The following is a 23,416-nucleotide window of genomic DNA, read 5'->3' on the forward strand; positions in this document are numbered from 1 at the left end:
CCAGCAAATTTAATATAGATGGTAATTTATTGGGAGTCAAAGTTCCTATGTAAAAATAATTTTTATTAGGTTAGGCTTTTAAGAAAATATTTACTTTTTTAGAAATGTGATCTTCATTATATTTGCAGTAGTGCTAATGATAATGGCAGATGAAATACTTGAAGATAAGTTGATAATAATCTTCCAGAATAACCTTTCACATTAGATCATTTGCATTGATTTATATCTAAGTTTCTTTAGCTCTGAAAACGGAGCTTTTTTCTGTGTTTTTGAAGTGATCCCTGCAGTGAGCTTTTATGGGAAACCAAAGTGAGAAATTGACTTTGGTGTGTGGTGTGCTGCTTGTTTGATTGAATATAAATATTTATTTAGATAATGTTAACATGCTTTAAAGCAATTAACTGAGCTTTATTTTGTTGTCATTTTGTGTTTTTCTAATATAACTGTATTAAGGAGAAAATAGCAATTTTAAACATTAATTTAGCATTTGTGTCAACATGAAACCTTCCATTCTGGTTTGAATCTTGGTTATTTTCCATGATTTCTTAAAATTGAACAAATTATCAAACTTTTGAATTATACAATATCTTCATATACTGCATAATTGACAATTTGAGAATTTAAGTACTTTTAAAACGTTATGAACTAGATAATTTAGGGTAGTATTAAGTTTATTACTATCAAAATAATCTCATCTTAAGGCATATTATAAACTTAAATTGGTGTGTGTTTGTACCTTTGCCTAATTGAGAAGTTGAGAAAATAAATTCAAATAGAAAGATATTGAGTAATATGACTTCAAGTATTTATTAGTGTTTTAAGACATAAGATTATAGGCGTAAGATAAAAGATGTGATCATATGATTGTGAAGATTGTAAAGTTTTGTTAATTTTGAATTCAGGAGTTTATAATTCTTTGCCTGTAATTCAGTAAAACAGGTGTTATGTGTAGCAAAATTAAATTTAAATTAAGAACCATGGCGGGGGGGGGGGGTAATTGAAACTTGAAATTTTTTTTTCCTGATGTTATAAATGATCTTTGAAGATCATTAAGTATTGACTAAAAAGTTGTTAAAGATCTTTAGCAGGTCTTTATTTTTTCATTTTTAATCCTTTATTTATTCCATATGCCGTATTCTAAAAGAAATAAACAAATGTATCTTTTAAACTAAGATATTATCGTTTTGTACTCTAACTATGGTTTGTAAAATTTTTATGTAAAATATATAAAAATCTTCATATAACATCATAATCTTCATATAACATCTTTATATAAAGTCTTTACATAACATGATTTTTGTATTTAGGAAAGTTTATATCTACCTATATTTCTTTTAAAATAAACCTTTATATCACAGTGTGTTCTCCAAATTTCTTTCTTCTAAAATATATATGACCTAACTTAAATACATTTCTAGACCACCTAAATACAGTGTAAATAAAATTAATTCATCATACTTTAGTTATCATAACTTTAGTTATACATATATGTATGTATACATATATGTATACACACACACACACACACAGAATAGTCCCCTTTAACTGCAGTTTAAATTACCTATGGTCAACCATGGTCTGAAAATATTACATGGAAAATTCCAGAAATAAACAATTCATAACTTTTAAATTGCATGTCATTCTGAGTAGCGTAATGAAATCTTGTGCCATTCGCTCCATCCTGCCTGGGATGTGAATCACTCTTTGTCCAACATATCCACATTGTATATGCCTACCTGTCCAATAGCAAGACTAGTGATGCTGGCAATACAGATGTACCAAAGAGAAGCTGTAAAGTGCTTTCTTTAAGTGAAAAGGTGGAAGTTCTCTACTTAAAAGAAAAAAGATCATGTGATGAGGTTGCTAAGATCTATGATAAAAATGAAGCCTCTAATCATGAAATTGTGAAAAAGGAAAAAGAAATTAATGCCAGTTTTGCTGTCAAACCTCCAACTGCAAAAGTTACAGCTACAGTACATTATAAGTGCTTAGTTAAGATGGAAAAGACATTAAATTTGTGGGTGGAAGACGTGAACATTTCTGTGTTCCAATTGACGGCGATGTGTTTTGCCAGATTAACTTAATCTTAATTAAACTTTATCATAGGTATGTATGTATAGAAAAAAACACAAGGGGACTTTTAAAAGTTTGTGGTAAGGTTTGTATTACTTTTTAATTCCATTTTTCCATGAACTTTTTTTGTTTGTTTGTTTGTTTGTTTGTTTGTTTGTTTGTTTGTCGTTTTTTCGTGACCGGCACTCAGCCAGTGAGTGCACTGGTCATTCTTATATAGGATCCGAACCCGCGGCGGGAGCGTCGCCGCGCTCCCAGCGCAGCACTCTACCGAGTGCGCCAGGGGCTCGGCCCTTTCCATGAACTTTTTGAAGTACCTCGTATATAGGGTTTTGGTATTATCTGTGGTTTTCAGGCATCCACTGGGGTCTTGGAATGTATACCCACATCTACTATTTTAATTGTAACATCAGAGTAAAATCACTTTCAGTGGGAATCAAAAGTAAACCTTGAAAATCCTATACGTTATCATTTTTTCCATGTTAATTTAGTAGCCCTGTACCTTTCTATTAAAGGAGACTTCTCCATGGTCACTAATAATTTTCCGATTATCAGTCCTCGTGGCCTTTTTGTTGTTTTTGCTTCCTGCTCATTGTTCCTTCTTTCTGGTTTTACTTTTCTTCTTCTTGAGGTCCTCTAATTCTTTCAGCAAGGATTTCTGACTGGAAAATCAGACAGTGTCTAAAAAGCTTTTTTGTACCCTCATTCCAAATAGTTTAGATTTCCCGGTTGACATTTATTTTCTATCAGCACTTCAAAGATAGTAATCTTATGTCCTTCTGTTGCCTTTCATTTTTATTTATTTCTAGGCAACCTTTTTTTTTTAGTTGGGTTTTAAAGTTTTCTCTTTGTCTTTACAGTTCTTCAGTGCCACTATGAAAAGTCTACATTTAGGTATATCTTTATTTATTTTACTTATAGTGTTTCTTCATTCCAAGGAATCGTGTCATTCATAAATTTTGGAAAAATTGTCAGCTATTTATCTTCAACTATATCCTCTCCTCCTTTTTCTATTTTCTCTTTCCAGAGCCCTACTTTATTCTTGAAACTAATTGTACTACATTTTGCTATTATGATAAATTGTCTTGGTATTCTTGCTATGTATCTTGATTGCATCTTCCATCTACTTTGCTGGCTCTTCACCTCTTCTTGATTGTAAATGTGTTTCCTTGTTTCTTTTTATTTTACCATTGGCATTCTATTACTTGGAGAGTGTTAAGAACTTTGCTGTATAAACTGTGGAATGAGACCCAATTTTTTTCTGTTTCTGCGTTTCTAGCTGCTTGCATTTCCTACTGTCACTTCATATTTAGCAAATTATAGCAAAAGTCTTACCAACTCTTCTTCCTCCATCCTTCCACAATGCCAGATTTTATTTCTATTTCCCTTTCAATCTGTCACTTAATTATACATGTTGGGATTTTTAGGGTCAGCATCAGTTGCTCATTCACATTTGCTTCCCTGACCTACTGCTACAAGTTGATTATCCCTTATCCAAAATGCTTGGGACCAGAAGCATTTGGGGTGGGGGTTTTTTTGTTTGTTTTTCTTTTTCAAAGATGACCGGTAAGGGGATCTCAACCCTTGACTTGGTGTTGTCAGCACCAGGCTCTCCCAAGTGAGCTAACCGGCCATCCCTCTATAGGGATCTGAACCCGTGGCCTTGGTGTTATCAGCACCACACTCTTCCAAGTGAGCCAGGGGCCGGCCCGGGACCAAAAGCGTTTTCGATTTCAGACTTTTTCACATTTTGGAATACAATCATACACTGCATTACAACATTTCAGTCAATATTGGACCACATATACAATGCTGGTCCCATAAGATTATAATGGAGCTGAAAAATTCTTATCCGCTGGTGACTTAATGTTCATAGTGCAATTACTTAATTTTTTAAATAAATTTAGTGTAGCCTAAATGTACAGTGTTTATAAAGTCTACAGTAGTGTACAGTAAATTTCTAGGTCTTCACCTTCACTTACCACTCACTCACTGACTCAGAGCACTTTCAGTCCTGCATGCTCCATTTACGGTAACTGCCCTATGCAGGTGTACCATTTTTTGTCCTTTATAACATATTTCTACTCTACCTTTTCTGTGTTTAGATATGTTTAAATACACAAATTTACCATTGTGTTACAGTTACCTACAGTATTTAGTACAGTAACATGCTGTACAGGTTTGTAGCCTAGGAGCAATAGGCTATGCCATATGACCTAGGTTTATAGTAGGCTGTGCCATCTAGGTTTGTGTAAGTACAGAATGAAATTGCCTTATGACGCATTTCTCAAATATATCCCTGTCATTAAGCTATATCACTGTATTTGCATTGTACTGTACTTGCTCGTTATGCATCCCTAAAATTGTAAATCTGAAATGCTCCTTTGAGCACGGTGTTGGCACTCAAAAAGTTTTGGATTTTGGAACAATGGGTTTTCAGATTAGGGTTGCTCATTCCGTACTATTATCACCACAACTCCATTCAGTCCATGAGTGTTTCTCTTGAGTCTTAGTTGAATTGAAAATCTTATACTTTAATCTCTTTCTTTACATTTTTATTACTTTAACCCAAATTTACTGCAGTAGTATTATATTGGGTTTTCTGCATTCATTCTCTTGTCCCATTAATCCTAGACTTGTTGCCAGTAATATAAGATACCACGTGGGCTATCTTACTCGCTTGCTTTAAAACTGTTGGTATATTATCTTCATTATTCCATTTGATAGGATCATTGTGAGGATGAAACGTATGATTATTGATATGAAAGTACTTTGTAAACTTACAGATGTTAGTGCAAAATAACATTTGTTTGCAGAGAGCTTTTATGTATATCATCTCAATAAGGTAGGTAATATATCAGCATATTGTGTAGATAGGGAAGTTTGCATAGAAGGAAGGGGGCAGTATATTGTTTGACACACGGACTTATCTGCTTTTCCAGATTTTCAGAATCTTCTACAACCTAATTCTACATGCTCTTTAACTCCACCCTTTTTAGATATTTAACTCCAGTTACTTACCTTCAGAAAAATCTGTGCTTCATGAGTATACTCTGGATGGTTTAGGAGGAAGAGACATCCCACAGATGTATTTTATACTTGCCTGTTTCCCAACCATGTCAGTTCTGTTCTCTTCACTTTGACAGTTCTTTCCCTTCTCTCTGCTTCTCAAATTCCTACCCTTCTTCAAGAACCAGCTTTAAATCTTTTCTATAAAGTTTTTCCTGGACAAATGGGAGCATATGGTGCTTTTTCTGTACTCTAAACATTTATTGCATCTGTTGTTTTATTTTAAATTGCTCTTTATCTTTTACATAACTTTTTCTATCTTATTTTCCGATTATACTATAAATCCCTTGTGCACTAAAACCACTTACTTGCATGTAGTTAGTTGTGTTCTCTTCAGAGCTCTATAACGCCTTTTATAAAGAGGACTCCAAAAGAATGATGTTTTCTTTCAAGATAATTGGCAAAATTACATTATTTAAAATTCTATAAATATGAAAATGTACTAATGATTCAGAAATAGATTGCTTAACTTTGGTTCAAATATTTTTCTAGTTTATACATGTAAATGGCAGAATATATACATAAAGATCATTAGAAATAGCATTTTGAGTTTAATATAAGTGTACTTTGCTAAAATAAAATTGGTATGTTTCTAGAAGTTGCATGTATTTTAGAAATTATTTAAAGCAATAGTATATTATTTTAAAGACTGTGAAATGAAAATCATTTGTGTTTTTAAATTGTGTTTTGTATTTTGAAATGACTTATAATAGAGGTCCACATGTGATTGTGATGCATAGTGGTGAAGCATATACATATACTCTGAGTCATAATAGTTTGGGATTATTTGCTAGCAAAACACAATATTTTTTGACAGTTCTCTCCAAAGATGCAAATACTGTTTATTAATCAAATGTAAGATTGGTCCATAGATGTGGTGATGATCACTAAATCTTATAGTTTAGGTTTTTCTGTTTTAACAGGTTAAAATAATTTATTTTTTTTCTTTTAAACAGGTTGAATCAAGGGATTCTTTGAATAGCATAGCTCTGAAATTTGATACAACACCCAATGAACTTGTTCAATTAAATAAGTTATTCTCCCGAGCAGTTGTTACTGGACAGGTAATATCTTTTTTCAGTGTTGATATTTAGAAGCACTAAGTAGTAAGACAGAAAGTATTCATTGCAATATAGTTAATAATATAGAAAACTCGACAAGAATAATTTTCTCCATGCTTTGAGAAAATCATATTGACTCTATATGAGAAAATTAACTCATTTATGTCTGTTTCTTTTTAATACATACTGAAAATAATTATAAATTATCTTTTTAAATATAGTTTTAAGGAGTGTTTTGAAATACTCAAAGCAGTACATGCATATGATAAAAAATTCCAACATTTTTCTAGGTAAGATATCCTTCTGTCTCAAACTTCCTCCCCAGAAACTCCAGAAGCAACCAGTTACCAGTTCGCATATCTTTCCAGAAATATTCTAGGCTTTTTGTATTTGATTTGATTTGATTTTTTTTACCTTTGGTTCTTGGAAAATGTTCTATTTAACCACAGCTCTATCTCAGACTTTTTCATGTGTGCGTAATGTTGCATTATATTGATAATATCATAGTTTGTTTAGTCACAATGAGCTTTAGACTGTTTTTACTCTTTTGCAAATGTTATCTTTGCTGTAGTGAACACTCTTGTATATATCTGTTTTTCGTTATATGCAGGTATTTCTACAGGGTAAATTTCTTGAAGTAAAATTACAGGGTTAAAGGATATGTGCATTTTTAATTTTGCTAGCTATTGCCAAATTATCCTTTAAACAAAATACCTGCAGTACATGAGAATTAGTGTTTTCCTACTCTATCCTGACAGTATGTATTTTCAAATGTGTCTAAATTGGTTTTAAATATCCTGTTTTTACTTTGGTAGGCTTGCTATGGTAATAAATATTCTCATAATCTGAAAATTTTTATTGGTTGCTGAAGGTCATTGTTAATGGTGCTTGCTCATAGAACACCATGTGATTATCAGCATTTCAGTTTGACTGAATCTTTGTATGAATGTTTTCTTATAGGTTTTATATGTTCCTGATCCTGAATATATTTCCAGTGTTGAGAGCTCTCCATCTTTAAGCCCCATAAGTCCTTTGTCACCAACATCATCTGAGGCTGAATTTGATAAGACCACTGTAAGTATCCCTGCTTTTTAAAGATGACTATGAAGAAATCTCACTGTTTATATATTGACCACCATGTTTTTTCATTCTACTTTGACTATGGTTAGGATAAAATTTTATTTTGTTACTTAAATTTGTGAATCCCAGTTTTAAAGTGAAACATTCATGTTAAACTAAATAGCTTAAATTGGTTTACCTATGGTGGTGGTGGTAGTCCAAAGATATTCATCAGCTCTGTCTTATAAGTAGCATCTATAGTTTAACTTATGACAGAGATTTAACTAACAAACATAACATTAGCACAAATGGAAGTCTATATCTAATTTGATTTTTATTTCAATAATTAATTGTGAATATTTATATATTACAAATCTTAAGTGAGTTTATTTTTGACACTGCCTTTTTAAAAATAATTTATTATCATCTTAGTTACTCATCTGAGTATTAACGTAGTAGATTAATTTATCTAACATTTCTAAGAAGTGAGTGTTCTATACAAGTTACAAATGAATTTCAAGGAACCAAACTTTAATTATTTTGATTAAAAATCTCTCTGAAAGGAATTATATATTTCTCTGCTTTTTCTACATAAATTAACCAATCATAATTTTCCATTTTCACAGTGACTTACTCTTTACATGTAAATGTTTATTTCTCCATTAAATCTGTGGGAAATTCTTGTATTGCTCTGTTGATTTTGGGAGATAATCTTTTTTTCCCTGCCTCAGTTTGCACTCCAATAAAGTTTAGGATAACGGGAAACTGATAACAAAACATAAATTTTTAATGTGAATTTGCCTACAATTATTTGTTTCTAAGCCCTAGTACTTCACTTTTAGTTTCTAAGCTCTATTATTCCACTTTATTCTACTATTTTAATGGAGTAAGTTACATGACATTATTGATATCTCTTTTGCTCCTTGCCTGTGTGTTTGTGTGTGTTTAGTGAGAGAGAGAGAGAGAAGTGAGGTCTTTTTCAAATGTTTATTTGTTGGATATCTTGTATGTATTAATATGGCAACACTGTACTTTAGAATGCAATCACATGTAAGGAATATATTACATTTGTTGTCATCCTCAATAAGAATAGAAGTCAGATTTTAATGATGGGTATTGCTGACCAAATGACACAAGAATACCTTTTTGAATGTAGCCATGCCATTTTCCTGTGGGAAAAGAGATGTACTCATAAGAGACCCTAAAGGAGAATTATGAAATGTTGACTGTAGCGTGTTCCTGACAAGAAACCCGGGGGGCCCTTTCCTGTTGCTCAGCTTTAACCAAAATCTGCCTACCAACTGGCTTTCTTGGAAGGCATAAGATCAAGGAGAAGAGAGTGCTGAAGCTCAAGGGAGCAACAAGGCTTGGCTTCCTCCTACATGAAAATGCTCCCTTCCTCTCTTTTGCTATGTGGGTGAAAGAGATGGCGGGAATAAAGCCTTGTGAATGACCTTTTAACCCTCACCTACCATCAAAGATGGCCTAAAATGTATCCTTAAATATGACCAGTCATGTGAATAAGTTTTTTCTCCCTGGGAAGGATCAAGGTCAAGGAAAGAGGTAAGAAATGGAATAATTCTTGAACTTTCTTTTACCTGGGATGATAGTTACCACCTGCTCTCAAAAAGATTGTGGACAATTGTTAGAAATAATTCTTTTGAACACTGATTTTGTAAATTTTAGTTTTAGGGTTTTTTTTCTTTTTAACTAGAATTATATTCATTATGAGGCTCCAAAATAATATTCCTATGTAACTTTCCGCATATTTAAGTGCTTATATATCTGTGTTATAATTATTGGGTTTATATATCCCATACTATGTATAAGTTTCAAAGAAGCAAGGATATTATATTTTATTAGATATAATTCATGTTTGTATTACATTAATTAAAATAATGTCTATTAGTATTGTTATTTTCCCAGAAATTGTCAGTTCATATTTCCAATAACCACTGATAGGTTTCCTGAATGTGCAGCTTTGTATGGCTTACCTCTGAGGCTAAACTGTTATGTTCCTAGTTTGTTAGTGTAAAGGGCTTCAATGGTTTTTTGAAAAATTTGTTTTTACATAAAATACTATCTTTGGGAATTTCTAGGGTCATACAATTTTTGGGATTTTTTTCCCTTTTTTCTTCGATATGGATGAATAGAGACATAGGAGGAGGTAGAATCAAAGTGAGAATAAAAATGATGAAAATAGCTAAAAATTACTCTGTCAGGTATAATTCTAAGCACTTTAAAAGTATTATCATTTATTCTTAACCTCAAATTTATGAGGTAAGCACTTGGCATTGGTATCTGTTTGCCCCTTTAGATCCACTCTCCACTGTTCTCTATCATCCTTTGACCTGTGGGCCACACATCAGTGGACTCCCTTGCCCTTTTGCTTCTGTTCGTTTTGCCCTTTCTGTAGCATTGACAGAAATGAGAGGGAGAGAACAAGAGAGTAAGACAGGGGCATATTTATTTTCCTAGCTCCCTCCCTGTAAGGTCACTCCAGAGTGACCACATTCTTTAACATCTCATCTCTTGTCAGAAAACCCTTTCCACAGAGCCTTTTCTGTCTCTAGATTTAGGCATCTGTTTTTCTCCCTTACCTCTTTAAGGCTGGGGTGATAATGAAGCCTCTGTTGTTGCTCACCCTGGATTTTTGTATGCCCTATGCACCTTTGTAAATAGTTCCATTATAAAACCCTCTTAAAATTATTCAGTTTGATCTGCTATCTATTTCTTCTAGTACTTGACTGCTATACTATTATATCTATTTTACAAAAGAGCAAACTGAGGAAGAGAGGTTAATTAATTTGTGTCTTAGGTTACTCAATTATCTACTAGGTGAGTGAGGATTCTAACTTAGGCAGTCTTGGTCCAGAGCCCATATTCATTATCACTTTAGAGCTGGAAATTGATAATTCAGAAACTACTATTGGCTCAGTAATATAATATGTGTAAGTGTATGTGCGTTTATATATATATTTAAGTTTAAAATAAAGTTAAAAGCACTAATATCTACTAAAAATATATATACTATGTATAAAATATATTTTTTCTGTTTTATAGAATGGATAATTTATTATTTTAACTTTAATATTTTTAAACTTAAATTTTAATGTTATATAAATAGATATAATTTATATGTACACTTGATTACATAATATAAAATATAAACTTATATGTTATAATAAAGCTATATAAAATCAATATACAAATGTATAAATAATAAATTATGTAATATATAATATGTATGTATTGTATAATTTAACTTTGGTACTTTTAAATATCAACAATTTATTAGGGAAATTTTTTAATATGTATTTTAGATTATGCTATAATAATATCTTGGCCTTATGTTCTCAGAATATAATTTTAGGGATAATATCTGGAATAATATCTGGGACTGTAGGACTTTGTATTTATGTAGATTTTAGGAAATAATTTTTTTTATGTAGAGGAAATCCCTATATTTGTAACATCACAAGAAATGGTGAAATTACTAGGTGAGAGTTTTCTTCTATATTCTGAATGGGAGGATCATTTCCATAATTAGAATTAAAAATTGATCCTGCTTTGCTTTTGACCTGGTTGTTTAAAAGCTCAGAGTCAGTTCCAAAGTCCTCAGTGTAACACTAATAGTGTTCATTGTAATTGCACTTTTTTTCTTCATTGTGGTATTTTTTAAAATATGTATTTTATTGTTTCATTTTGTGCTTTGATTTTAAGCATTCTCAAATTCTTGGTCCTAAGAAGTGGAATTTAAATAAATTCTTAAGGAGATGGTTAAACGTAATTTGTAGGAGTTAAACAGTACTCATCACATCTATTGGATTGAATAAAGAAAATAATATACGTTGCTTTAAAAGTAAACATTTTCTTTTAAATGATAGATCATATATATTTTGCATGAAATAAATACAAATGTTAGGATCTCTGTGCCTGTATGGTATGGTTTCTCCACCTGAAACTTCCTATCCCTCACCTATTTGTTACTAAAGAACATTTCTACAAATTTTCAATTACTAAGGGGCAAGTACACAATAAATCCAAGGCAAGAAGGAAGTGGAGTGTTTAGAATTGCTAATTCATTTATGATAATGATTTATAATACACAAATCATATTGTATAATATATACTAATATTGTACAAAAAAAGATGACTAAGTAAACCTTTTTTGATCATTGGTTGTAGGAATGCTTTGCTTTTTTACATTTGAATATTTGGGACAATATTGATAATATTGAGGATAGGTAGATGTTTATACTTTTAAATTTTGAAAGACCTTTTCTGGTGGCTAAAACAAAATTAGAGAAGCATCAGAAAACCCTCAAATGACCTTCAAAACTACTCTGTTAAGAATCAATCAAAACCAGCTACATTCTGATACTTTGATTAATGTACATTTATGTAACTTGTAATGAAGTCTGATAACAATTCCTCTGGAGCAACTTTGATCTTTTTTGAAAGAAATTGTCTCTTTTATGCTGTAATTTGAGCATTTGCTAAGCTAATCTCATGTATTCTTTTTAATAGGATTACATTGACAAAGCAGGATTGCTATAGATACTCAGTAGTAGAATTTGAGACTTTGAGGGAACCTCAGAGAGATCATGTTGTTCAATGAGGTATACTTTTATTTAAGGAAAGCATTTGGCAATGTACCTTGATATATTTTTTTGTGAATAATGTGGTTACCTAGTAGGTAATAATATTGTTAACTGGATCTGTGGATGATTGACTAGTTATAAATAAAATTTGTTGATAGTTTTTTACCGACTTGCAGGGGGCCTTCTGATGGCTCTGCATTGGCTGTTTTTTTCTTAGCACATTTATCAGTCGTTTGGTAAAAGATTTGAAAGGGAAGGTGTATAATATTGCAGTTAAGCTCACTAGTTCATGTGTTGGGAACATGGATTTGCATCTCAGCTTCATATTACTGATTTGCCAAGTTATTGAACTTGGCTAAACATACGTTTCTTTAAAAATTAAGGTCATACCACAACAATATGTTGAACTTTCAGAAAGAAAGAACAAACCAAAGGATACTAGAGATGGGAGGGAAGGAGGAAAGGAGGGGGTTGGGAAAGTGATAGGTTGGGTAAAGGGCATGAAGAAATATCACAATTTGTAAGAATGAATATGCTAATAATAAAAAGTTTAAAAAAATTAAAGTCATAGTATATACCTCATGAGTGATTTGGAAATTGAATGAAATGGTTCATATAACACACTTAGATTTAACAAGTATTGTTAAATATTCATTAAGATTATTATTATTGCTTAATTATTTGTAGTAAGTGAATTTATACACAATACAAAACTCTTAGATATAGTAACTACCAAAGCCAACAAGGTGAGTGTAAAATCATTAATATGCTTCATAAAATGAAAATATTGAGAAGAATTTTGTTAATACATATTAATGATTGGACAGTATCATGTAACTGTTAAAATCTAATTTTGTTTTAGGTTTTTTTAAAGAATAGAATTGTAGTATATTAAATATAGTTGTTTTGCAGTATTCTGCACTGGTCTGTCCTTCCTTCAACAGATACCTGTTGAGTATCTGTACCAGTGTTACGGATTTAGCCCAATGTTTTAGGAGAGATGTATGAAAGGAGGTCTGAAAATTCTTTCCTCATATGGGTTGAAGGAATTAGATCCATTTATTAGGGTAGAAAAAGTTATGTTAACATTTGATAGCTCTTTTTGTATATCTTAGGGTATATGAAATTAAAGAGGAGGCAGTGTAGTTCATTTTCTCTAAAGGCCAAATTAGAACTATTAGGTAGAAGTTACAAAGTGGCAGATTTTAGCTCAAAGCTCAGAAGAACCTTGCTGCTATGAAAACTGTTCTACAAGGCAGTGTGCATTTATTAATGAAGTATGAAATGCTTCTGAAGATATTTAAAGCAAAGGTTAAAAGGTATCTGTCTAGCCTTCCTATGATGTACAGAATATTGGATTTTGTGGGGGAATTGTGGCTAGTATTGAAGGGGTCTGTGAACTTGGATATAAAAAATTTTAAGTGAAATTTAACATTTTTAAAAAATTAAGAGTATAAGCAGCAAAAAAAGTAAAGTAATACTAGGCATACCTTTGACTGTTCTCAATAGAACTCAGATATTTGCAGATCACTTTAAAGTTGCTGCGGATGTCACAAAATGTTGTTTATAGCCACTAAACAATTATATTCAGAATTATAATTATCAGAGTTACTACTAGGTCTTGTTATTTAATGTATTAATAATAAAGAAGCATATATATATATATGTGTGTATCTGTATATATATGTAGTACTATATCTCCAATTTGTTTTTTTTAATATCTTGATAATTGTGTTTCAATATCATTGTTTTTCCTTATAATCCTATATCTTATTTTAACCATTCAAAAACATTCTGAGAAAGGGGTCCATCAGCTTCTTGTCATAGGCAAGAATGATTCATGGCACCAAAAAAGTTAAGAAGCTGTGATCTGACTAATATTTAGTAGAATAGTATTGATAAACTTTTTGTAGCTTAAGATTTAAAAGGCTTTTTCACTGAATGGGTTCTGCTGTATACTTAGGTACCATAGTCAAGCTCTCTACCTTTTCTATTCTCCCAACACCTGATAGATATTATATTATATGATCTTATTAGGATCAGTGGTTTAATTCAGGAGCACCTGAATATATGTGTGTGTGAGTGCGTGTGTGTGTTATGTGTGGGATGAAGGTACAAGAAATGTAGCTTTCAGTGTTCTCCAGATGATATATATACGTATATGTATATGTGTATATAAATGAAAATGTAAGTTTAAGCTGTCATTTTTTTTCTATAATTTTTCCGTAAGAATTCTTTGGACTTACTTCCAGAAATTGGTGAGAAGTAACAATAGTTATTGGGGAAAGTTATTCATTTGGCTTTAATAATGAGCTTATTTTTATTTAGTTTTCTTAAGTGCCTTTTCTTCTCCCCCTGCCCCCACCCCCTTTTTTTTTCTTTTTCTTGAAGAATCCTGATGTAGTTCATCCAAAAGAAGCAATTGCCTCATCTACTTTTACTGGTATTCGACCTGCACGAGTTGTATCTTCAACTTCTGAGGAAGAAGAAGCATTTACTGAGAAATTTCTTAAAATTAATTGCAAATATATTACCAGTGGCAAGGTAATGAATGACATTTTAGAGAGAACTTTTAAACATTCTTTATTTTATTAAAATGTGACAGTTTGGGGGCTGACCCCATGGCTCACTCGGCTGAGTGCGGCGCTGGGAGCATGGCGGCGCTGGGGGCGGTGCTGGGAGCGCCGCGGCCGCGGGTTCAGATCCTATATAGGGATGACTGGTGCGCTCACTGGCTGAGTGTGGTGTGGATGACACCAAGCCAAGGGTTGTGATCCCCTTACCGATCACAAAAGAAAAAAAAAAAGTGACAGTTTGGCATTTACATTTTTAAGTCATCAACATAAGCAAATGCTTAAATATTTTAAAAAGCTATTGTTGATACTATTAATTTGGGTTAGTATGGACCTTGCTCATGACAAAGAGTCTAGTGATCTGTTGCAATTATTAAAGGCAATGGATATATGAGGGTACTTCAAAAAGTTCATGGAAAGATTATCTTTTAATTCTATTTTTCCACAAACTTTTTCAAGTATCCCCAAATAAATTTACTACAGTGGGTACCACTGATTTGCTGTTGGTAGAATATTTCAAGAAGCATATATAAAAAGAGCACTAATGAGCACTGTTTGGAGTGCTAACTTTTGCAAACTTAGTGTAACACACAAATAGGAAGATAACTAGTATTTATTGAATATCTACTATGTGCCAGAAACTACTTGATGTCTGAATTTATCAATTCAAAATAATCCTATGAAGTAGGTGATTGTATTCTTCACAGGAAACAAAATTTAGAAAAGATTAATAGGTTCAAGATTTCTCTGTAATAGACAGGTTTTAAGCCTAATTTGATCTGTTTCATCTTCCACACCTTGCTGCTTTTCTAAGCAAAAAACTTATAGTCTGTAAAGGGAAAATGGAAAGTAACAAAGAGTGGAAAATAAACTCCAGGTTTTGCTATCACATGATACTGACTTTAGAAGTCACACATGAGAACACACGAGAATCACTTTATAGTTACACTGCTATCACCCAACTTGACTTAACCATTCTAATAGGTCTGTAGTAGTATCTCATTTTTCTAATTTGAAATTCCCTAATGACATACAAAGGTGCTTCAAAAAGTTTGTGGAAAAATTGAATTAAAAGATAATACAAATCTTTCCATGAACTTTATGGAGACCCCTCTTATGATGTTAAGCATCTTTTCATATGCTTATGTGCTATCCAGGTATCTGGCATTTCTTTTAGTTTTGAAAAGTATTTTCACTTGGCATAGAATTTTAGGTTGACAAGGTTTTTTCTTTCATAACTTTAAAGATGTTAGTCCACTTGCATTTTTCCAAGGAGAAATTTGCTATTTTTATATTTGTTGTTCTGTAACAACAACAAAAAAAAATGTCTTTTTCTTTGGCTGCATTTAATGTTCTCTTTGTCACTGATTTTGAGCAATTTGATTATTATGATGTGCCTTAATATAGTTTTTCATATTTGTTTTGCTTGGGGTTTATTCACCATCTTGGATCTGTGGGTTTATAATTTACATCAAATTTGGAAAAATTTTGGTCATATTTTTTCACATATTTCTTCTCTCCATCCTCTCCTCTTCATTGGGAACTCCAATTATGCATATTTTAGGCTTCTTGAGATTGTGTTTTACAGCTCCCCAACACTCCGTTCATTTTTTTCCATTCTTTTCATTTTGGATAATTTAAATTGCTTTTTTAAAGTTTGCTAATGTTTTTCCTGCCATACCTAATTTGCTGTTAATCCTATCTAGTGAATTTTTAATCTCAGACATTGCAGTTTTCATCTCTATATGTTCAAGCCGAATGTTTACAGAAATGTTGAAGTGGTAACTTTTCTTTTGCGGGTAGACTTTATTTTTTTAATAGAAATAATTTCCCTTAGAAAAGATAGTCGGGCCGAGCCCGTGGCGCACTTGGTAGAGTGCTGCGCTGGGAGCGCGGCGACGCTCCCGCCGCGGGTTCGGATCCTATATAGGAATGACCGGTGCACTCACTGGCTGAGTGCCGGTCACGAAGAAACGACAAAAAAAAAAAAAAAAAAGAAAAAGAAAAAAGAAAAGATAGTCAGGTAATTAATTGCGCATAAGGAAATGGAAGTTGTTAATACTAAAGAGAAATCTGTGCTTAAAGTTTCTGAAGATCATGTGGATTAAGAAGATACTTTGAGTGGAAACTTTCTTGCTCACAGTAGTTTTAATATAATGGTGATAATATGTCAGGAGTTATGAAACAGTGTTAAGAAATAATAAAATGGAAATGATTTAATGTGAGTTTATGACTTTAGGCTTGGTGTCTTGGTCATATAAACTTGAGAAACTACTTTCTCAAGGGATTTTTATGAATTTAATGTTGAAGAAGTATTTTTCATGGCCAACTCTTTTGATTTATGGAGAATGACATCTGATAGATTACCTCAAAAAGCCCCAGTTATATGGAAACCTTGCATGTGTAACAGAGGAAAAGAAGCTTGAAGAATACATTACAGCATCCTTTCGGTAATAACATGTAAGAGTGGACTCCTGGAAAGCATTAGCAGATTGATCAGTCTAGTGAGTAAGGCTTCGAGCCCTTCCTAATCCAAAAAGTAGAAACAGTTGTGAGAGGCTTTTCAAATGTGTAACCTCTATAGTTACACTATAAAGATTATAATATTGATGTGTATAGAGAATTAAAAACATTATCATTACACTGGGCCTTTTCTTTCATACATATTTATCATTGCCTTTATGAAAATCCTCTAAAGTGAAAGACTAAATGTAATGTTATGATAGTGAAACAAATAATTAATTAAAACTAATACATAGGTGAAATTTGTAAAATAAAGAGTGACTTGAAGTCTTTCAGACAACCTGGAGTTTGTTTTCCTTATTTCTAGCTGATTGCTTGGTTTCATTTGTCAAATAAGTTTTCAGAAGGTGGAAGAGAGGAAGTTATGAAAGATCAGAAACATTTAAGGTTTTTTTACATTTTATATGCTCTATTATTATCTATTTTTTGGATTATCCCTGGCACTGTAAATGTTCCTTATAACATACTTTACCATCTCTCATTGACTTGAGTTGGTATGTGCTCCAGGAATACAGATTGATGCATTTGAGTCTAATTAAAATATTAATCAAAAGGTTATGGTTTATATAAAGTTACTCATTATTTAGATAGGCCATCATCCGAACTAAAAGAGGTGCCATTCAGAGGTTCAGATTGATTTCCTTTCCGTCATCAAAATGCATACACACATATACTCTTCTCCAATGTTGCGTAGGTTAACTATAAATGGTAAATTTTTTTATTATCTTGAATATTTGCAGTAGCATTTTTTCACTTTTGATTGGATTGATTGGATGACCATTTCAGTTGGATTTTATTTTTTTGTTTATTCTTATTTATTTTTATTTTTTACTATTTTTGTTTATTTTTAAAGATAGTATTTACCATAACTTACGTCTTATGTTTTAAGTTAAGCCAGGTAAATTCACAGTACCAAATATGGACTTGGAAAGAGGGCATGATACCAAATGAAGCAGGATTTATGTTTTTCTTTTCTGAATAGCTTCAGAAAAAAGGCAAGACAACTTTGAAGTAACTGGGTTCTTTTTTTAGAATTCCATCTGGCTCTTCATTTTTACACTTACAGAATTTAGTGTAATGAGAGTTAAAAAATGGGATTAAGGAATGTTTCCCACTTGATTTGGAGTTATTATAGTTTGTGACTCAGGTACTGAAAGCACAGACTACCTGGATTTTGAATCCTGGTTGTTTAGGATGAGTTACCTGACTTTAGTTTCCCCATCTGTAAAATATAAGTGATTTTACTCATCTCAGAGCTATGATTGTGAAGATCAAATGAACAATATGCATAGAAAGTATGATATATATGAAGCATTCGATAAATATTAACTAATATTGGTGGTATCAGCTGCCTATAGACCTTAGTTTTCTCATTTATAAAATAAGAGGGTTGGATTTTTCAGATTTATATTACTATTTATATAAGTTTACTTAAATTTTTATAGCTTTTCATGTTGAAATTCAAAATAATGACTGTGTACTTTAGAGGTCATCTAATTTATTTAATCTTACAGATGGAGAAATAGGCCCAGAGGCATCACTTGCCCAAGGTCACATAGCTGGGGAGTAGCAGAGTCAAGCAAAAACAGATTTTTTAAAAGTGATATTTTAAAGATATTATACTCTTTTTCTTTTATAATGGATTGAATTATCAACACATTATTTATTGGGTTTTCATTGTATATGAAGCTCTATTTGGTACCTGTAGTGAGAGCACAACATAGGAAGCAGTATGCAAATTAATATAAAACAAGGCTCATGCCTTGTGAGAATCCCTTCTTACTATCTTCCTGATGTGCAATAACTCAGTAATTTACTGAGTTTACAAATTTTAATTCCCAACTTGATTGGGGGGAATGTGATATTCTTTGTATTCTGCCTTTGCGAAAGAAGAAAATGTACTAGGAAAACTTGGATTTCATTAAAAATGTTTTCATGACAATGCCATAGTTCTTGAGTATACTGTTTATATATATAGTAGATGGCCTAATATCAGAAGAAAGTTAGTAAAAATAGCTAGAAGACTTTTTGAAAATTTAAACTTTGAAGATTAAACATTATTTTCTTTTTTCATCTTAGGGCACAGTCAGTGGTGTACTGCTAATTACACCAAATAATATAATGTTCGATCCACATAAAACTGACCCTTTGGTTCAAGAGAATGGCTGTGAGGAATACGGCATCATGTGTCCAATGGAAGAGGTGATGTCAGCTGCAATGTACAAAGAAATTTTGGATAGCAAAATAAAGGAATCCTTTCCCTTGTAAGAGTGGTATTTATACTCCTTTGCAGTTTTATTTCATCTAAATAGTTGACCCTGGTCTAATTCTCTTAACTATTTTTATTAGTTTTATTATAGCTGCTTTTCATTTATCAATAATGAAACAAAACTATATGCAGTATCAAGAAGATTATCCTTCATGTATCTAGAATAGTTAGGAATTATTTTAGATTTATATTTGTATATACGGTCAGGAAACCAAATATTTGAAAGTAACCAATAATACTTGTTTAATTAGGTGTTTACCAGCTCTTTTTATTCAGACACAGTATCCAGAATTCTAGATTACCTCTATGAGTAATCATTTTCAAGGGTAGTTTTCAGACTTTTCTTGGAAGTACCTGCAGACAGGCATGGGATTTGGGAGAAGCCACATGGACAAAGACCTGACATTGCTATAGACAGAACAGCTTTATTTTTTATTTATTGTATGAAGAGTATGTTTGCACTCTTCTCCCCCAGAAAAGTATAAAATGTAGGGGAAAAAATCCATGAGTTGCACAAATATAAAGAGTTAACCTTGGAATATCCTGGTTGGGGTATTTATGTAATGTAATTCAGGCGTGAGACAACAGGTTAGCTGTAGTCTTTGAAAGTAATAATGCTTGACCAAAGTAATGACCAGGGAGGAAAAGAGGAATGAGAATAAAAGGAGAAAAAGATAAAAGATAGGTATGCAAAAGAAGGAGAACTAGAAAGGAAGAAAATTGATACGAAATTATCTCTTTATGCATGACTTTTTTTAACAATTTATAAACTGGCTTCACTTTAGCGGATACTGATATTTATATCCCTGTATTAACCCAGAGGGATGATGATGGCTGTTTTGAAATTAACCTTTGTGAGGCAGAACAATTTATGAAGAAAAGGAGAAATTATTTTTGTCTCTGAGGAAGATTACCTGAGTTGTTAGGATACCTGTGATAGAATAAAATCCCTTATTCAAAAAGTCTCCATTATACTTTCCACCCAATAGATATTATTTTGGCTTGGTAAACTAATCTTTAGAGGTACAGATAATTCCTAGAAGGTATCATAATCCTTTATTATTAATTATATTTATAGATCATCAGCCAAAGTCAGTTTCAGCAAGTAAGGATTATTGAGTGTTAGTGGAGGTATGAGACAAAGGTGAAAGGATTGAAGAATTAGAGTCAAAGAGAAAGAGGAAGATTATATATGTATGTGTGTATATAGTCAGTCATTGGTGAGATTCTCTGTTTCTCTACTTTTTCATTTGTATCTTGATACATTAGGATTCTCTAAAAGAGTTCTTAATTATTCTATGAGAATGATATAGGGCTCCTCTGCTTTCAAATCACTGTTTTACCGTTCAGATTGTCACCTGGAAAGACCATGCATTTGATCCAAACATTTTTTAAAAATTCCTCCTAAAAGAAATACCTTTAAATCCTGCCTTATGAGTCAATTAAAAATCAGATAAATAAAGCAAATGGTTTTGTAGAGTAATGTCTTGTATGGCAAAAATATGGTGTAGTATTTGATGGTTTTCTGTTTTATACTGCTTGGGAAGTTGATTTCAAAGGTATTCGGGAACTATATTGAGCAGTAACAGCATCATTGGCATAAATGTGTAGCCTTTCAGCATGTTAACTGAAGGGTATAGCACTTGTCTAAATATATATCCTGTTGGGTCTGTTATCTTTATCTTTATCTTCCTAAGGGTCTTATAATTTTATTAAATGTACAGATACAGTTTCTCCAAACTTTTGCCCAGTTCCGAGATCCTGCATATGCAATTTGAGTGAAAGACCAGTAGATGACAGTACTGCACATTTAATAACACTAATTTGATGCTTGTGTTTCTTAAGATGAATCAGCTACAAAGATGGTAGAGATATGAATTGGAGTTCAACTAATTAATACTCTAAAAAAACAGATTACATCTTAGTTATAAAAATTATGTGTACTAGTTATAGAAAATTTGAAAAATGCCAAAAAGCAGAACAAAAAGAAAAAGTTACCCAACTTCACCATCCAGAGACAACCAATTATTTTTGTGTTGATTTACTTTCCAGTCTTTTCTATTTAGCATATTTTTAAATGATTCTCAAACTGTATATACATAGACGTTAATACTTTTTCAACTAAGAACTCTTGCAGTTTACATTTATCACAAACTACTTGTAACTATTATTTTAAATTACTTAATATTTTATGATATAGATGTTTGCACTACCCCTTTCCAGAACTTAAATGATAAATTTTATAGTTTAGTGCTTACATATATAATACATTAGTGCTTACATATATAAAGGTCATTAAACAGGGGAATCTAGATCCATTTGTGAACCACTCTGTCATCTAATATTTAAACTGTTACCTGAACAAGTTCTCTAAGAACTATTATTAAGAGTTGGTACTGTTAGTCTGAAGATTTCCTCTAAGTATTTTTGCCTCAGTTTATTTAGGTTGGTTCTAAGCCTTGCATTTCCACCATATATATATTTTAGTTTATTCTCTATTTGAATGTAAATAAGCACTGTGTATATATGTGTGAGTTGAGTGTGTGTGTATGTATATAATAAATCAGTGTTTTTACTTTCTTGAGATGTAAAATTTTAATTAAAAATTTCTCTAAGATTATTTTCTCTTTTCCACAATGAGTAAATTTTAGTTTGGAATAAGTTATAGCTTCATCCAGAACTTATGTCATCAGATTCTCTTCAAGTAGATTACTTCAAGGAAATCTTTCTTTGATGTCTCCTAAATCTTGAGCAACTGATGTAAACCTGACTTAATTAGTTGATCTATATGAATAAGTCAGTTGTCTTAAGATTTATGCTATAGGCTTTTCAAAAAGACTTTATAGTGATATAATTCATTATTCAGTTTGTGGAAAATGAAATACTACAATTTTTAAAGTCTAATTTTTAAATTTTGTTTAATGACAGAGAAGTAAATCAGTTATCAGGAAGGGACTTCTGCCATTCCAAGAAAATGACAGGAAGTAATACTGAGGAAATAGACTCAAGAATCCGCGATGCAGGTAATGATAGTGCCAGCACTGCTCCTAGGAGCACTGAGGAGTCTCTTTCTGAAGATGTGTTCACAGAATCAGAACTCTCTCCTATACGAGAGGAGCTTGTCTCTTCAGATGAGCTGCGACAAGATAAATCATCTGGTGCGTCATCAGAATCTGTACAAACTGTCAATCAGGCTGACATAGAATGTTTGACAGTCAAATCACAGGCTACTGGTACTCCTGGTCACTTAAAATCGGATACTGGACATTCTTCAAATGAAGTTGAGACTTTATCCCATAAAACTGATTTAAATAATCGTAAAATGGCCACTATGGAAGGAGATTCGGGTACAGATAACTTTCAAGAAGTATCAGGCCCTGAAGAACAAAGCACAAGTATAAAAGGTAATGCAGACCAGGAGTTTTTTCTTCATGAGAATTCACTACATCAACAAGAGGGTGAAAAAGAAATTATGCCTTGTGGGGAAACAACAGAATTTAAACAAAAACAAACTGTTAACAAAGGGAAACAAGGAAAGGAGCAAAATCAGGACTCAGAGACAGAGGTAGAAGAGCTACGCAAACTCTGGAAAACTCATACTATGCAACAAACTAAACAGCAAAGGGAAACTATTCAACAGGTGTCACAAAAAGAAATTAAGCATAAAGTTGCACCTGCCGATGGACATATAGAAGGTAAGTGTTAAGGAGTATATAATATTAGTTTATCTTATTGGGTGTTATCTCCTTCTTTCCTTATTGACTCAAAAACTGCTGTATCTTTGGCCAGTCTGAAGGGTAATTAAGTGGCCCTTAATGGTATTCTCGGACAAGTATATACAGTCTCTGGTGTCTGCTGTCTTTTCATATCCCACAGGTGGATTGTACACTTAACAAGCATCTTTTCAACCATGCTTAAACATTCTTGACTCACTGCATTCTATCTTTAAACAATTATTTATTGAAAGTGCACACAGCTATGTAATACCTTGATTACTTATGAAAATTAATTATTTATGAAAATTGATTACTCAATTTTCTCTTGGTATATATTTTAATTGCAATTTGTAATTGCCAAAGTTGTAATCCCATGTTTTTTTAAAAAGTGCAATCAGGCATAAAATGTATTTCTAGAATTATTCCAAGTATCCAAAAGTTCCATCATCATCTTATTAAATGTTTTCCT

At 32.1% G+C, this 23,416-nt stretch overlaps 1 protein-coding gene across 6 annotated transcripts in view; it reads left to right on the top strand.

Annotated features, from left to right (window-relative positions):
- The window catches only part of OXR1 (oxidation resistance 1), a 446,972-nt gene that overhangs the window by 377,872 nt on the left and 45,684 nt on the right, over window positions 1-23,416 (top strand). For all 6 annotated transcript variants that reach the window (XM_063079313.1, XM_063079315.1, XM_063079317.1 and 3 more), the window contains 5 exons: window positions 6,099-6,206; window positions 7,164-7,277; window positions 14,258-14,410; window positions 19,042-19,226; window positions 22,160-22,926. In XM_063079313.1, coding sequence (XP_062935383.1) covers window positions 6,099-6,206; window positions 7,164-7,277; window positions 14,258-14,410; window positions 19,042-19,226; window positions 22,160-22,926 — 1,327 coding nt within the window. The remainder of the gene's footprint in view (window positions 1-6,098; window positions 6,207-7,163; window positions 7,278-14,257; window positions 14,411-19,041; window positions 19,227-22,159; window positions 22,927-23,416) is intronic.

This window comes from Cynocephalus volans, chromosome 15 (assembly GCF_027409185.1).
Source record: "Cynocephalus volans isolate mCynVol1 chromosome 15, mCynVol1.pri, whole genome shotgun sequence".
In the NCBI taxonomy this organism is placed as follows: Eukaryota; Metazoa; Chordata; class Mammalia; order Dermoptera; family Cynocephalidae; genus Cynocephalus; species Cynocephalus volans.